The sequence below is a fragment of the Pygoscelis adeliae genome, unplaced genomic scaffold (assembly GCF_000699105.1).
Source record: "Pygoscelis adeliae isolate BGI_AS28 unplaced genomic scaffold, ASM69910v1 Scaffold160, whole genome shotgun sequence".
Taxonomy (NCBI): Eukaryota; Metazoa; Chordata; class Aves; order Sphenisciformes; family Spheniscidae; genus Pygoscelis; species Pygoscelis adeliae.
The window spans coordinates 3621858-3638956 of NW_008824035.1; the positions used below are offsets into that span (position 1 = coordinate 3621858).

The following is a 17099-nucleotide window of genomic DNA, read 5'->3' on the forward strand; positions in this document are numbered from 1 at the left end:
CAGCCTCTGCTCTAGCTCACTGCACTGGTCTGAAATCAGCCCCTACTGTAGTAAAAGTAAATTTCCCTTTTTTTTTTGTTCCCCTCAGTGAAAAGAAAGTATTTTCCTAATAGCTTTCAAACCAGCAAGTGTGATTTTAAAAAAAAAAAAAAGGAAAAAAGAATTAGCCCACTGCGATATTGACTTTGTTCAACTTCTCAAAAAGCCATATAGTCGAAACTTCTCAAATACAGATAGTTGAAAAGCATGGGTGCTCCTTCCTTGAATTTAGCAAATACTTTGTGAACTGTCATCACACCCAGCACCTATTTGTAGCATGTCACTGAAACGGAAATACTAGGGGACAAATCTTAGCAAATGTAGCACAATAATAAAATACCAGAAGGTCCTTTGGAAAGTTGTCAGCACTCTTGTCACATTTTTAGTCCCAAATAACAATTGTTCTCACCTGTCCAGGGCTTTTAGGATTGTGCTTTCTAAGTGCTGTATATATTTTGTGCTTGGTTTGATTTCAATTGATCTCTTTGTTCCAAGACTTCAGCAGCTTTTTGCCTTCCCTGTATTTGAGACTCTGTAAAATCCCCTGAGAATTTGTTTTGCACTGTAAAGGTTTTATTAAGTATCTTCACTTTAGACCACAGTCTTCCAGTCTTGTATGTGACTTTCAGGCCCTGTTTCTATTGATTCAAAAGCAAAACTTCCACAGCTAACAATGGCATTTCTAAACTCTTATTCTTTGTTAGCCAAAACCAGCTGAGCAAAAAAACATTGTCCATGGCTAAATGAGTATTTGGAAAATATACCATGTCTAAACAAGGCGAGTGAATTGTTGGGAGGAGTCAGGGGAAGGTTTCCAGACAAGGGTGACTTGAATTTCTGTAGCCAGAAGTACTTAACTTACAGTGGACCTACATGTTTCAAAACGCAAGATTGCTGGTCCAGAGTGCTTTGCCATGTGACAGCTCTTGTTTGGGGAAAGACCATGTGGTATCTTCTGATATCTCTTTTACTTGCTTGAGTTGATTAAACCTGTTATCGGTGATCAGTTATGATCACAGAAGCCATTTAATCTTCAGTGGTGAGTGAGCTCTTCAATCCAGTTTTAAGATGGCTTGACTAGGGGAAATGGCAGTGAAAACTATTAGCTTTGTCTAAGCTGGTAGAAGTTAGGTCCTTCACCTTCCTGGGATCTGGTTGGCACCTTCGCAATGTGGGATTTTCCCCTTCATAGGATTTGGTTTGGAGTTGGCCTGCTGCTGCCCAGAAGGGCAGTTTAGCTGAGTACTTAGCCAGTTTCTAAGAAAACAAAGCTTATGTTATAATGTTTGCTCGCAGTTTTACCCCTGCCCCGTAAGATTTGAATCTACTCGACTGTTTTAACAAAATTTGACAGAGGAGAAGAGGTGACAAAGATGTGGTAATCTTAGAGGTTTCACAGAAGCCGGCACCATAGGGAGCCCCTCTTAATGCTGCTCTGGAAAAAAAAACCTGCCATGTGCACTGTGGGTTTGCTCGGCATCAGAGCATCTATGTGGGTATGCAACCTTGAGGGACAAATACAGAAGAAAAATGGCTGCTTTAGGTCCACTACTGCAAAACTAGGGCATTTGTGTGTCTGCTGGCAGGGCTCCCCCCTGTTCTGTCACATGCCAAAGCAGCCTATTATTGGCAAAACTATTACAAGTGGATCAGATCAGGGGGAATGTAAAAGAAGTTACAGAGCAAACCACAGGTGAACTGGTGGGAAGGTTTCAGGTTCTGAGTCTGGCCTTCTGCAACGTCAGTAGACTCTGATGCATACCTGTGCTGTGTAAATCTGAATAGTGCATCTGCCCAAAGTAGTGCTGTGGCAGTGATGTGCAACCAAGAAGAAATTCAGCCAAATAGCATTGGCAAAATGTATATAACCACACTTATTGCACAGTTGTTCCTCATGTTAAAAGGAGATACAAACCCAGCTGTGTATTCAAACAGAAACAGAGCTATTATTTCTAGGTATGTTAATAGCTTATGTATCAAATAAATGAAACTTAGCAAACTAGGTAGCCTTCAGTGTAAGTAAATGAGTGAGCAGTGCAGGGGTAAGTGGTCTTCAAACTAACTGTGGAGCAGAAATGAAAACTGAGTTAAGTAGAGATTCTTTTTGCTAAATGACCTAGCTGCAGCTGAGGATGCTGGCAGCAGCATTTGATCTGATCACACAAATGGCTGGCCTGCTTTTTGCTCTGTCCTCTTGTCTACCTCCTCAGTATATAAAACCAAGCATGAGTGTAATCAACTGTAGGAATGGGAATACTATTATTAATTATGCTCAAATTATCTACTTATTCCTAGCTGGCAGACTTCAAGAGCTGGCCCAGAGAGTGTGTTCAGTTCCCATCCCTGACTAAAGAGCTGGTGAATTACTGAATCCTGCCAATAAGTCATTCCACGGGAGCTCCTGTTCCCTTCTGTCAGGCAGCACTTCAGAGTCTCAGCAAAGCACCAGATATTGCAGAGAATATCCCCCCTATAAGGGCATGGGGGAAAGAATAGCAAATTAGCTTGAGGTGCATGGTATTTTTCCTCAGCGCTGTTGTCCTGGGAATGGGGAAAAAGGAGTTGAAAGGATGCTCTAGGAGAATGCAAACTGGCCATGCGTTAAAGGATTCACAAACTATAACTGCGTGTGAAGCGTGTCTTCATAGCTGTTTGTAATTCCCTCAGAGCAAGTTCTCTGGGGAGAATGGCATCTCGGCCCTTCTCAGCATTTGACGCTAACGGTAAAAGAACCTATACTCTGGTGAAATTCCAGTGGGGAAATCCAAGCGAATAAAAAGCTAGTTTCCAAAGGTACAGTTTTGTTGCAGCCATTTGACACACAGCTAGTATTTTTTTGGTCCTGATTTATTGATGAATTTTTTTCTTGACATACATGCAAAGTGCGAGCTTACACTTTGACATTTATGTTTTTTCAGTGTTACATTTGCAGGCTTAACTCCTATTAATTTTATTGGGAAGGCAGAATTTAGCTGTGTAACCTGCAGCATGCTTGTATGCTATCTTCTACAAAGTTTAATACAAACATGCAGAATGTTGCGTATGGACGTATATGTGCTATCACCTGGCTTGTTTCCACCAGTGATTTTTTTTTTTTCCTTGATTGTTCATCTTCATGGAGAGGGTCACAGCTCTCCGTGTTCAGCATGACTGACGTAAAGGGTGGTGTTTACTTCACCTGCCCCTAGCAGTCTAAATATTGGATGTCTATGCTAATCCAGTCTTCGCTGATTGGAAGAAAGCCTAGGTGCCTAGAGGATGATTCATCTCATCTGCCTTGGAGAGATGATCTGTGACAGTTTGCCTGTGAGACATCACTTGTAGGATTGGATGGGTCACTCTGGAGTGGCCTGTCTCCCCAACCCAGGCTAGATCCTGTAGCCAGCAAGCCTAGACTGGGTAGGCTAAGTTAGCTGAACTGGATTGTGCAAGACAGGAGACACAGGGCTATGCATTATATCTTCAAATGGCACTAACAAAGATGGGAAGGCTGTTAATTTAGGGTTTAGTCCTGAGCTCCAGCTAACAGACAAGGTTTCCATTGACTTAGAATGGTTGGTCCATCCTTTGCAGTCTATTTAAAAAAAATTCAGTCTGAAAGTTGGGGACTAGTGAACCCTTTCTTATTTCTGGAGAAGCTGATCTAGATTGTAATTGAAGTGGGATTTGTACATTGCTGAGATAAATAATGTGGGACTTATATGTTGCTTAGATAATTATAACTGGATAGGGTCAAACCCACATGGCTTCAACAGGGAAAATTTTCTGCCTTTAATCTGTTAAGGTTTTGTTGGTTGTTTTTTTTTAAGTCCGTAAGAAGCTCACAAAAAAGTAAGCAAGGTGAGTAAAGTGTCAGACTTTGCTTGGAGAGTTATGAGTTTTGATTATTTCTTTAGAAAGAGAATTGCTTTGGAAAAAAAGTAATGCTGGGAAAAGGACAAAGTGTAATGCAAATTAAAACCTGGGTGGGCAGAGGGAGAACTCAGCTGGATTGTTAGCGTGTCTTCCTTGTGCGTTTGAGTTTTCGCATGGTGGAGTGAATTGGAATAGATGCACAGAAACACAAGGCCAGCAACTGAAGTAATTCTCACCTTCTCTTTCTGTTTGTGCTGAGCAGCTACAGCAATGGTGTATGTCTGATCTAACACTGAAATTTTGTTGCTGTGCGCCTTCTTCTTAGTCTGTTTTATGGCTTTATCAAGCTGAAAGCGTTTTGAAGTCTGTGGGTCATTTTCTTTTCTTCATATTGTATGTTGTTTCTAAATGAATTAGCTTCTAAGCTAATCTGTCACAGATTTAATTATGGTACACAATCACAAGGGAGTTGGTTTTCGCTGACGCTGAGCAAGGAACTTTATTGAATAAGGAAAACAGTTGTGTACTTAATTCTAGTTTGGTCTTCCACTTTCTCTGTTTCACTGTGGAGCTACTCCAATCTTTTCTTGCTAAAAGATTAAAGAAAAAGGCATCTGGATAAAAAGAATAGTTGCGTGCATCTTCCTTGACAGTAAGAGTATGCAACACCCTGAAAGTGGCAGAAGTGATGTTTTCCATACTTTGCAGACGAGGAATTATATTCAAGTTGTCTCAGATTCTTCCTCCATACTGTCCTCACCACCACCTTAAGTCAAGGAGAGAGACTTGTTACAACTTTTTAACCTCATCTCCCTGTACTTCTTTCCTCCTGAAGTCTTAGCACTTGGAGATGAGCCTCTTGACGTTGACATTCCTTCTCAGCTCACAGACATGTTGTCGAGAGAGGTTCATCTGTACCCAGCAGCACTTTCTTGCTGCTATTTTTTCTAACCCCTCTTTTCTTTGCTTGATTCCAAGACTGTTTTGTTATATTTTCTGTGATGAAAGGTTTGGGATTATTCCTTCCCTCACTTTGCTAACAGTATACCTACAGCTACAATTCTTCCCTCTGTAGCTTGCTCTATAACATCCTTTAGGTAGGGATGATTTGGCTAATAGTAAATATTGCAGTATTCTCTTTGCTCTAGGCTTAGGGTTTGCCAGACCTTTGTACAGATGTTATACAGATAATATTCTGTATGAGCATTAGGAGTAGGTGAGAGAGGCTTAGTGAAAGTCGCACTGCTTTTTTCCCCCCATCATGTGGAAGGTGCTTTCTCTAGCTATAGGCAAGTAAGTGTTTTCTCTGCAAGCATGAAATGTTCCTTTCCCCCACCCCAAACTATTTGTTGAGTTGTGTTATCGATCTCTCAGGTGGTCAGCTACATCTGACTATCTTGCTGGGAGAGGTGCTCAAGAGTTTAAAGCCAGGAATCAGTACTACCTTTGCTTCTGGTCAACGTGATGGCAAGTTTATGTACCTGAATGTCCAGGTGAAGGACTTCCAAGGGCATTAAGCCACAAGCTATTCCTTTCTCCTCTTCCTTCTCTCTCTCTCTCTATTTTTTTTTTCCAGCTTAAAAAAAACAAAGTAGCATAAGTGGTCTATGCCACAGAAATATGTTTGTCACACTACATCACTTTGAACTGCATAACATCAAAGAAAATCAGTGCTTTGATAACTTGATTTGAAAGGATTGTAGAAATAGCCATCATTATGAATCACAACAGATAGGAATGGAAAGGATGGTGATTTTCAGACAGCAAAGCTTGTAAGGTGAGGGAAAATGTAAGGTAGGTGCCAGTGCCACATTCTCATCTAAAATACCCCAACCTTACAACTGTTACGTAGCTTTGCAGAATATGATTTACTTGAGGATATGAAGAGGAGTGAGAAATACTCTGTGTAAAAATGTGTTTCTGAGGAACAAGGAAACAAACATGGGTTCAGAGAAGGGCTAGAATAAGGGAGAAAGCAATGTATGCTGCTTGGGTAGGAACTTCTTCCACTTTCTCCATTTTATAAAACCACCCTTCCTGAAGGGAAAGGCATCCAAGATTGCTTGCTGAAACCACCCTCCTCACCTTGGAGACCTTTAGTTCTTGTGAGCTGGACATAGGGAGGAGGAGGGAAGCCCCCCCAGCACTTCTGTGCTTTGTCATTCCTCTCCTGAGAAAACTCTCTCTGTGGACTGGAATGAGTTTCTGGTTCTAGGAGGTTGCAAGAAATTAGGCCTTAAAATGGTGACTTCTCAACTGCAAATGTTTTAGTTTTCAATGATGGCAATTCAAATTGGAGTTAGCTTATTCTTGCCTTCAGTCTAACGGATAGGAGCTAGGGCACTAAGACAAACTAGCAGCCTGTGGAGTGGCAGGGAGTGCACAGTGGCAGTTAGATGAAATCAGTGTGTCCTGTTCCATCCCCATCCTCATCCCCCAGACAAGTAAGTGTTGGCTAGTGGGGAATGTTTATAAAGATTTCAATGGCATTGAATTAGGAGACTTCAGTCTCATTCAGATACAGCTTTACCACTAGTACTTCGTCAGCTGGTCCAAACACATTGAGCTAGAAAATATTACATGTCATTTAGCAGTCTCTGTTTCATCCAGTGTGAGGTGATGGCTGTGTGTAATGAATGCTAAAGTTGGAGCCAGTTGAGGTATGAAGACAGATGCTTCAGTGCTTTTCAGTGATAGGAAATTCAGAGGCAACTAGTGAGGATAAAGATTCAGACCCTTCACTTCTTTTAGCAAGGCTGGCACAGAAGAACGTGCTGTACTGTGGTGTTGCTAACACAAACATCCTCTCTGAGGGCTTGTTCACATTTAGCTTGGGAAAGGAGAATGTTCTCTTTTGTAGATTCCTTCCTTCATCTTGCTTCATGAGGAGAGGAGTGGGCATACTTCTGTTTCCTTTACAGAGGAGCAAGATTTACCTCTGTTGTGCTTTTAAAAACGAGCTGCATAGCACTAGTGTGAGTACCTTCTACAAGCATCTTCCAGGGCTACTAGTCAGATGAATGTCATGTCAGATGAACAGGACTAGTATTTCATGTCTCATCAGCTGTTCAAAACCTTCACCTTTATGGATGAATGCATTTTAAAAATTGAAAGTATAGTTCTACTATACTCTGTATGTACTACAGAGCACTGATACTGAGCTTACTACCAGGCATGCCTGCTGACTTAATCCATAACAGCACAGTGGAGCAGGACTGCATGGAAATTCTTTTAACTCACTAGTCAGGAAACTGCTTTTTAAAAAAAAGAAAAGAACAGGAAAGAAAAGACGGGAAAATGCGTGCTTTGCACTGAGGAAAATATGAAGTTGTTGGCTCCTAAGTTCTGATCCCAAGCCACAGTCATAGGTCATCTTTTTTTGTAACACACTGCTGAATTACTTGAATTGACTTTACCGTTATAAAAGGCATACGTGCATTCTTTCTGCCCTAAAAATATTGCTTTGCAAGAAGTTCTGCTAATATTTACCATACAAAAATTATTTCTACAATGATAATAGTTTACATTCATAATGTTTGGGTTTTCTGTTTGATTATTAGCTAAGACGAGATCACATTTTTGCATTATGTATGTTGAGTTACACCACTTGAGATATATGTTTTTACTTATGCTCTGATCTTATGAATGGTAAAGGAGGAGACATTAACATAAGTATCTCTTTCGTCAACAGACCTGTTCATATATTTGCCTTTTTCAAGAAACTGCATGTCCTCCCTTCAAAAAAAAAGGGAAGGGGGAGAGAGAGATGGAGACAGGACATGTCCCACACTGATTCACTTGATAGCGTGCATTGCAGAGAATCAATGGCCAAATGGCTCTGGAGTGTGGAAGAGGAGGAAGTGAACTAATTGTGTTGGTCAGGTTATTCTAATTATTTTGATTAGAGCACAGGGGACATGGTAGCATCAGCTAATAGGGAGAAGGGGGAGTTCGATTTATGCTTAGAGTAGTTGAGCTGCAATCTCTCCTCAAATCAAGATAACTTTTACTGGGGAAAAAAGATGGCTTCAGTGGGAGAAGTTGCATAATTACACTAAACAAAATCAGTTATACTGACAAAAGCAGTCAGTTGACTTCTGCCTGAAAAAACTCTGTTTAACCAATACTTTTGCTGTAGAAGTGATGTACAAGGATTCTGCTAATCAGCATTACTAACCAGCTCCAGCAGAGACCATCTGAGCATACAGCACACGCTGGAGTGGGGCTGTGGTGCTAATTGTGTCTGTAGCTGTAAATGTCATACGGGGACACTAGCATTTGAAGGAAAAGCAGAAATATTGCCATGTGTGCTGTGTCAAAGAGGTGTTAATAACAACCACAGACATCTCATTATATCTTATCCAAACATTTTTAGCCTCGCTTCCTGAGCAGGTTGTTTAATGTGACTGTGCTGTCTGTCTTCAACCCTCCACTCTAATATTATTTGAACCTGTTGGATTGTTTTAGCCACAGTTGAGAGAAAGACAGAGGTGTCAAATACATTGAGTTTCTATGTGTTTTGTGAAAACAGGTGGTCAGGTGAAGGAGAGCTCTGCATTAGTTCTTTCCAACTAAAGCAGCAGCTTTTGACTACATTGTTTTACCCCAGGGATTCCACACAAGAAAGCATGGGAGGAGGCAAGGGATCCAGCTGTGAAAAAAGTATCAGACAGACCTCAGACCTTGTAAGACACAGGGTAATCCAATTGTAAGGAAAAAAAAAAAAACCACCCATGCAGGAAACTGAGCTGTGTCACTACTGCTAGGTGAGGACTACTCGTTCTCAATGTGACTGCTGCTCACAGTTATTATTCATGGTCTGACTGTAGTTTGCCTTGGCTGTGCTAATTCTGTGGCCAGATCCTACCTGCCAAGTCAGTATCCCTTCTGGCTGTCAGCAGGAGCTGGCTTGAGCTCCTTCAGGCAGCCAATGCTGGCCCATTCTCTTCTGGGGAAAATGGGAGCTGTCTGGAGAGAGCACGCAGTACTTCTGTGGTCTGGTGTTTTCTGTCTAGGCTTCAGGTCATGGTTTTCAGATGGCCATGGCTTTTAAATGCCCAGGGTCTCAAAGTTGGTCTTCTGCCTTTGTTCTTGAGAAGTGCTAAGTATCATTTGACTGCTCTCTGAACTCTTTGTCATAGATGCCCAAGTTAGCGTCTGCTTGTTCAGCACTAGTCCAAGAATACTGATGTTTATTCCTCTATTTTTAGGGAATGAGAAATGGCTCATTGGTAAAATAAATAAATAAAATTTAAAAAGGGTCTCAGATGGGGGAATAATTACTTTTCTTACTGCATCCTGAGTGTGTACTTCTGGCATGGTGTACAAACCCAGACTTTTCCCCTCTCTCTTCTCCAGGCTGTCAGCGCTCCATAGGCTTGTCCAATGGGAAAGCCAAGGTGTGCAGCTACAGTGGATGGTATTACTGCAGCACCTGCCATGTGGATGACAGCTTCCTCATCCCTGCACGGCTGGTTCATAACTGGGACACTTCCAAATACAAGGTAATCTCCCTGCAGGTTGGCTTGATACCAAGTGAACTGAATCGCTCTTTAGATAGAAACACAGGCATTGCAACAGGTTGAAGGTTACAGGCATTGACTGCTAATACTGTCGTCTTTGTCCCTCTTGCGAGAATAAGCCATGCTTTCTCAACAAGACAGATGTTTTCATCACAATTTCCTTAGCCAGGCCTAAGGCGTTCCGCCACAGAAGCAGCCATGCTGCTCGCTCTTGGTGGCATCTTTTCCACCATTGCTTAGCTGGTTGTTCAAGAGACAGGGAAGGACAGAACACTGAAAACTCTCTTTTAGCCCTAATCTTTGCTAAAGATTGGGCCCTTGAGGAGTGCCTGTTTCATGAGCACTAGGGACTATGGATTGGCACTGCTTGGTGTTGGATGCTAAATTGTGGAAATGCCCGCAGGAAACTGGCATACCCAAACGTGGTGTATGCAAGGCCCAGTACGTCCTGTCTCTTAGCACAAACATTTCAAGGACACTAGAAGGACATTGTTATAGCACTTGTTTGGACCAGACAGCTGAAAGTAACATAAAGAGAAAATTCTACAGTTGTTCACTTGCCACACAAGCAGCTTTTCTAAAACTTAGTAATCTGCTATTTGCTGATGTCTCGGTGGCTGGTTGCTAGATAGGGGCAACTGATTACATGCCTCAAAGCATTATGCCAGCAAACACAGTAGCAGTGTTGTTTTGCCATCTCGGGGAGCATATGAAACAATAACAAACTCACAAGGAATCCAAACCATGCTGGAGCTTCAGACCTAGCAGCCACTGTTAGGAAAGGCTGTTTGATGTTTTATGTCTGCGAATATTATTATTATGGGCTATTTGAAAAGGGAAAAAAAATGACCAGTAAATGCCCCATTAGGGGAAAAGCAGCTCTCTTGAAGAAGAAAATTTGTCATACGGGGAGATTATTAAAAGATAGCCAGAGCATGCCATCAGGAAAATGATAGTCTTGCACCATGAAATGCAAGATTCTTCAGAGTTACAAAGCTCCTACGTGTGGAGACAAAACCCTCTCCCTTTCCTAGAAGCTAGGAATAAATATTTAAGAGTTCTTTCTTTGGATGCTTTTACCAAGGACTAAACTTGGTAGCCCACGGTAGTATAGGTAGCCCAAATATGGGGCAAGTGGATGGTAAGGCAAAGACCCCTCATATCAAGCTGTCAGTAATACTGCCAAGAAAATAAACTGTTTTGTTTTCTAAACCTGCAGAGTAAAAATTATGCTCTGTGCTCTGTTTCCTGTGGTCTTGGTATAGGCAGCTGAGGCACAAAAGGAAAGGACTTTTAAGCTTAAGCATTCATTGAAAACTTAATCTACTGTAATCGCACTATAATAGTGAGAAGTTACCAATTTGCACTTTTTGTAGACAGGCAGAACAGCTGTGAGGTGGCTTGGGAGCACAAGCAAATTCTGTGCAGATACTTTACCAGTCTCTGTGCCAAAGTGCTCAGAGAGGTGGATTTAAGAAAGGAACATCATCCCTTAGGTAGGAAAACGCTACAGAATCCCCGACTATTAGAGCAGAAACTAAGGCAGGGGGGGAAAGTGAAGAGGGCATCATGTGCTACAGTGGCAGTGTGACAACTGAGCTGAGATCACTGGCTGGATCTCCTCAACTCCGTCCCATCCATGTATAGCATTAAAATAACAAGTAGTTCTTGTTACTTTTGTGAAATCTTTGGGGTTTTCCCCTTTCTATTCAATTCTGCATACATGTGCTTTTATTTCTGTCCATGCTATACCTCCAGGGGAATTAAGCAGTACTTCTCTGAGGTAGAACACATATTGCCTGCATTTTTACATCCACATCTCCTTTCTCCATTCAGAGATAAGGCCTAATGTTTATTTCCTCTGTATGGTCTAAAAGGCAACTTAGTGCTGGCTGCTGCGCTTAATAGTTATAATGAAACTGCATGATTCCTTAGTAGTGTATTGATTAAATGTGCTGATTTGGCAAAGACAGATATCTTGTCCCACTTCCCTGAGGTGATTTTGGTAGTAATAATTTTCTTTGGGCTCATTTTTAAAGGAAGATCAGTTAATTTGTCAGCATTTCCCCTCCCATAATTTGCCAGTGTGCCCACACAAAGCTGTGCAGCAACATCCCAAAATGAAGCTAAACAATAGAGCTTCTAAATGCACAGCCCTGCCCCTCACAGGTAGCGCAGCAATGTCTGAAAGTGGAGCTTCTGCAGTGGGTGACTTGCTCCTGGCCAGAGTCATAGCATACCCCAGAGAGGTCCTGCAGGAAATAACCACATACCGCATTTGATGGTCAGAACTGAAACAGGGCTTCAGTCTTCAAAAGCTTCTGTATTTCACACAGTCTGAAATGTGCCTGTCAGTCCACCAAATGGAAGGAAAGTGAATGAAGAGTTTGAAAACCTGCACTCCTTCCCACTGCCACCTTTTCCCCGCCTCTGCAGGGGTTTCTGGTGTCTGTCCTATCTGTCCCTGGCAAAGCAAGCACCAACAGGTACTCTAGGACATGAGCTTTTTATGGTGATACAATGTAATTGGGCATGTTTCTTTTTTATGTTTCATGGACTCTCAGACATCTGAGCAGCAGCTGTAAAGTAAACTATTGCATCAATTAAGTAAGTTTTGCAAATGGAGAGGTTCTTGTCTGCTTTTGGCAAGACAGGTCATGAAAAAAACAGAAGCAGTAGAAATCTGTAGAGTCGTGTCTTCCCATACCTGGGATCTTGAAAAACAACAATGCACTTAACACCTGAAAGCACATGGGTAGGAAAAGAAAAATCCCTTTGCAATAAAAGCTCTTGAAAGGACTTGGCAGTTAGGCATGTTTCTTCTGTCATAACCAAAGCAGCAGTTCAGTCCCCAGGTCCACTTCTTTTCCTGTCTCCCTACTGTTTTCATATTTGTGTTTTTCATGTGTTTGTGTGAAGGGAAGAGAAAAGAGGCAATCTTGTGAACATCCTTTCTTCCTTTTACTTAAGCCAACTGTTTTCCCTGTTTGCACGCAAAAACCAATACGTATTGCAGTTTGGTTCAGGTGGCTTCCAGCCTGCACAAAATGCCAGACAAACACAGCAGGAAATGAACTCCCTGTGCCAGAAGGCTTCAAGGGAGGCTGACTTCTGGTAAATTGAATTCTGAACTGTAAGTTTGCAGCCTCTAGAAAAGAAAGGTCTGGAAATGTTAGCATCCATCCTTGTATGGCATTTAAGCTAAAACCCTGTTGCACTTTGCATCTTCTCACTCCATCTGGCTTATTTAATAGGATTGTCTAGTCTGCCCAGCAAAATTGGGGGACTGTGAGTATGCTACTACAGGTACTAGAATATTGGCTGGTAGCAAGCTGAATTATTATGGCTGCCTGACCCTTCCCATTATAAGACTGCATTTCAGCTTCTTGTAACTTTGCTATGGTTGGCAATGTGAGTTAATGTTTTAAATGACCTGTGTGCCTGTGTCAGATATGCAGAGTGAACTGACACCTACCTGTTAGCCAGTGATGCTGGGCAAAGCTACTTTTCCTGCAATCAACGCTCCACAGGTACATTGTATTGGCAAGGAGAGAGAAAGGTTTGCTTTGCTCCTCTCTCCTCAAAGGCTGCATTCAGACCATGCAGCACCAGAGCCACACAGTCATACTTTGTCATCGTAGTGCACATGTATTTCAGAGCCACTCATGTGACCTCAATTCTGGCATTTTTTTCTTTCTGTCCTCCTAACGTTGCAGCCTCAGGAGGGTTGCCCCATACAGGGTACAAGTGTGCACAGGCATGCATGTAGTACTTAGACGGTAATTGCCCTCTGGTTCCCGAGACAGCAGGGCAGGTGGATGAGGAGCCCATCACTTCAGCAGGGGTTTAAAGCAAGGAAGACTACAAAGAGCACTGGGCACCAGGTCCTCCTGGTGGGAGGTGCTAGTCACTGTACCAAGCATTCATGTGCCTCCTAAGGAATCACTGAATATGTGGCTTAATTTGCCCATTGGTGGAAGAGAAATAATATTTACTATAGATACAGCAGTTGTCAGGGGATTGCTGAGATATTACAGCCAGATAGTTTAATGATTGTAAAAGCAGGTTGTTTAACTGCAGTCTCTTTTGTGCACTGCAGTTAGCATGTCTAATAAAACATCAACATTGCTAGTGTTAGAAAGCTTGACATATTTGGGGTTTGTAGAGTTTTGTTCTACAAAATCCAAGTTGCCTGTGCTGCTCCTTACACAGCATGTTACCTGTGCTTCCATTCAGACAGCACGATTCCTCGTACATGCATTATTTAAAAAAAAAAAAAGGGAAGAAAGAAATGAGTGGGATGTTTAACACAAATAGGTCTGCTGTATTTAAAATTACACATTGTATTATCTGTGTAGTTATTGGTGGTCTTGGCATTATTTCTTATATTTTTATTATGCATTGTGAAAAGGTTACATTTGGAGCTAGCTTTCCCTGTAAGTAGCTAGTGACTCCTGTAGCTACTAACTTGTGCTGGTTTTGGAAGTGGTGCTATTTATAAGGATGTATGTTGCTTTTACCTACTTCCTACCTTACAGCACCAGAAGGGAAATAACATCCTAAATCTCAAGAGGCTATGGTGTGCCCTTTTTCCTTTTGTTAGCCTAATTCATCCTTCCCTCAACTCAGTGTAAACACTGATTTAAAGGTCCAGGAGGACTAATTGAATTGTGGAGCAAACAGTATTTCTATAGCACAGTTTCAAGTGATTTGCAGCTCATTTCGGATAATCCCATCTTCTCTTTTCCAGCTGTGATAGAATGCAGAAATAAGGAATGAGAGGGAATTTGGCCTTCTCACCTCAGAAGCAGGAGTATCTTTTCTAGTGGGAACAAAAGTCCCATTAATTTATCAAGATTACAGTAGCTCTTTGCAAGTGGAGATAGAACAGAGCACTGTCATGAAAAAGGCGTAAGAAAATTTTTTTGCAGGTGAAACACTGGGATTGAGTAATACCAGTAAAATTCAACTTTATTTATCTGTATTTAAAAAAACACAACAACTTGATAGATGTGCTTCTGATTATTTTCTTTTTACATAATTTTAACCGTACTGGATGAGCATGAAACAAATGGGAGTAGTACTTTACACTGGAGTTCTATACCCTAGGATAGTCCAATGTGATTGGATTTGCAGTGTGTATGTTTCCTTTTCTAATGTTGTGCTTTGGCACTTACCTAATCACTTGCTTCTTGCCAAAAAGAAAACAGGGAACAAAAAGAAAAATATTAACAGGGAAGAAACTTGGTAATCAGTTTTTAGACTTGAAAAACATCTAGTAAGCTATGTTACCCTGCAGTGAAAACATGTGTGGCTGCAAATATCGCTGTACTTTGGGTAAGTAAGCAATTATCTCATACACTCAACTTTGATGGGCTTGATGAAGTTTGACTTGGCTATAAGCAGAGACAGTTGGATCTCTCTCAGCTCTGTCTTCATCTGTAATTGGTAACAGAGTAAGTTTTCAGATGCAGAGAATAGCTGACAGATCACAGAGGCGAAGATCTACTTAAAAAGAGTTGGGAAGAAAACCTAGCTAAACTGGTTGCTTTATTTTTCAGGTATCAAAGCAAGCCAAAGAGTTCCTGGAATATGTTTATGAGGAGCCATTGATTGATATCCAGCAGGAAAATCCCATGTTGTACAAGCATGTTGAATCTCTGGCAACTGTTGTCCGCCTGAGACAGCAGCTAAAATCTCTCCGAGCCTATTTGTTCAGCTGCAGAGCAGCAGTGGCTGAAGATCTGCGTAGAAGGTAAGAACCACAGGCAGCATACAGCACAAGGATGTCATTTCCTTGTCATGTTGCTGTTCTCCTTTTTTTTCCCCTCACAATCTAGTTCTGAAGGTGTTACCCATTTAGAAAGATGTTGTGCTTGTATCTGACTTCCCTGGGCAGCTGTGTTATCTACTGCCAAAGAAAATGGTTTTGTAGGGTCTGAATATCTTAAGTTGTTCTTGACAGCTATTAGCGCAGGGTTCAATTGTTGTGGTGAGCATCTTTTACTCCTCCTCAGGCTTCCTGGCTGTGTGTGAGCATTTTCAGTCAGATGTGATACCTCATGCTCCCTCCCATGGCATCGCAGTGCGGTAGCCACTGTTGGGACCTTTGAAACACCTCACAGTATGGCAAAACATGAGAGAGGCCAGAGTCAATCACCTGTCCAGTGCTTCTGCCCTCTTCTGTGACATGATCTTGCACAAAGGCAGAGGACAGATGTAGTACTGTGGCACGTGACCCAGCATATGATTTATGTGACACCAGAGCAGTTATGCTATTGCTCAGCCACTATCTTTTCCATCCTTGACATGGCCGTGTTGAGCGTTTTGTTTATTGGAAAACACAGGGTCGCAGCACAGCAGAAGGTGTTTCATATTGAGTTTTCTGTGGTGGAAACAGTAGTTTTAAATGAAGTGAACTTCATTTTAGAAGTGCTGTATCTTAGTCCATTCAGCTGCTGCTGCATTTTTCTAACAAGAAAAATGAACAATCTTCTTAAAACCATCAAGCCACAGTTGTGACCTTAAAAAAGCCAAGTTACTTTTGTCGTGGGTCTCCGAAAGAGATGGGGAGATGTCTCTGCCCATGCCATACTGTGAGGTGAGTGGCTCCAGGCACATGCAGCTGACCTGGTGGGAAATGCATCTGTAAGCATTTGTATACCCCAAGTTTGTAAGTAAGACAAGACTGCAAATAGGAAAGCCACTGCTTTGAAATTATGAGCTGCTAAAGGGCAAGAAAGCAGATGACATCAGTGACTGTATTTTGAGCATGGTGTTTTACGGATGGAGGACCTGAATTCTCTGGGAGGGACAGGAGGCTGCTCTATTAGTGTCTTTATCCCAGGTGAGAAGTGAGCTGGTCTGCTATTTGGTACATAACCTATGTCATTGCTTTGATGAACTACCTAGAACAACTAATAGAAGGATATAGCAACAGGTTTCTGGAGAGCACTACTGAGTTCTTGAGTCAGACCCGCTGTGTGTTAATATGTGTTTGTGTCTTACTGCTCAATTCCTATTATTTGTTAGGGCATCTTACAACATTTTAAAAATTAGGATTATTTTTCTTTTATTCTAGAGGATGTTGTTATCTTGCAGAGCTGTTTTGCTCTTCAGCTGTAATAACTTTCCTATGCCATCCTCTCCAACTGCAATAAAACTAAAAGGAGAATAAGATTTGTGAAGGCTGCCATTCAGAAAAAGTGGCAGAAAAGAAATTATGCTTTCTGATTAATGCTGAAGAAAAGAATGCCGTGATTAAAATAGGCAGGAGGAGGCACGAGACTGAATGGACTTGGGTAAGAGAGTGAAAGAAGATCAAAGGAGGCCTAAGCAGGGAAATCAATGGACTAGAGACAAAGGGATGAGGGAAAGCCAGGAGAAGGAGGAGATTCAAAGAGGGAAGGGATCTCAGAAAATTCAGAGTTAATGAAGAAATCAGGGCAAAGAGGGAGCCCAAAAACCTACCTCCAAAAAGGAGAGATGACAAGTGCTGAGGAAATGGAGAGAAGAGAGAATGGACAAAAATTAGTAGAGAAATGTGTGCATGGTCTTTTCTTGGGGTGGCGAGGAGAGAGAAAAAACTCCCTGTATCAAAACGAAACAGCCAGAATGGCAGAAGGGGAAACTGGGAAATACTCCAAATGCTCCCTTTTCTTACCTAAGGGTTCCTTCACACTG

General features: G+C 41.8%; 1 protein-coding gene across 2 annotated transcripts in view; it reads left to right on the forward strand.

Moving 5' to 3' along the window:
• Positions 1–17099, forward strand: part of PLEKHM3 (pleckstrin homology domain containing, family M, member 3) — an 85806-nt gene that overhangs the window by 17718 nt on the left and 50989 nt on the right. For both annotated transcript variants that reach the window (XM_009331965.1, XM_009331973.1), the window contains exons 3-4: positions 9253–9398; positions 14978–15171. In XM_009331965.1, the coding sequence (XP_009330240.1) occupies positions 9253–9398; positions 14978–15171 (340 nt within the window). The remainder of the gene's footprint in view (positions 1–9252; positions 9399–14977; positions 15172–17099) is intronic.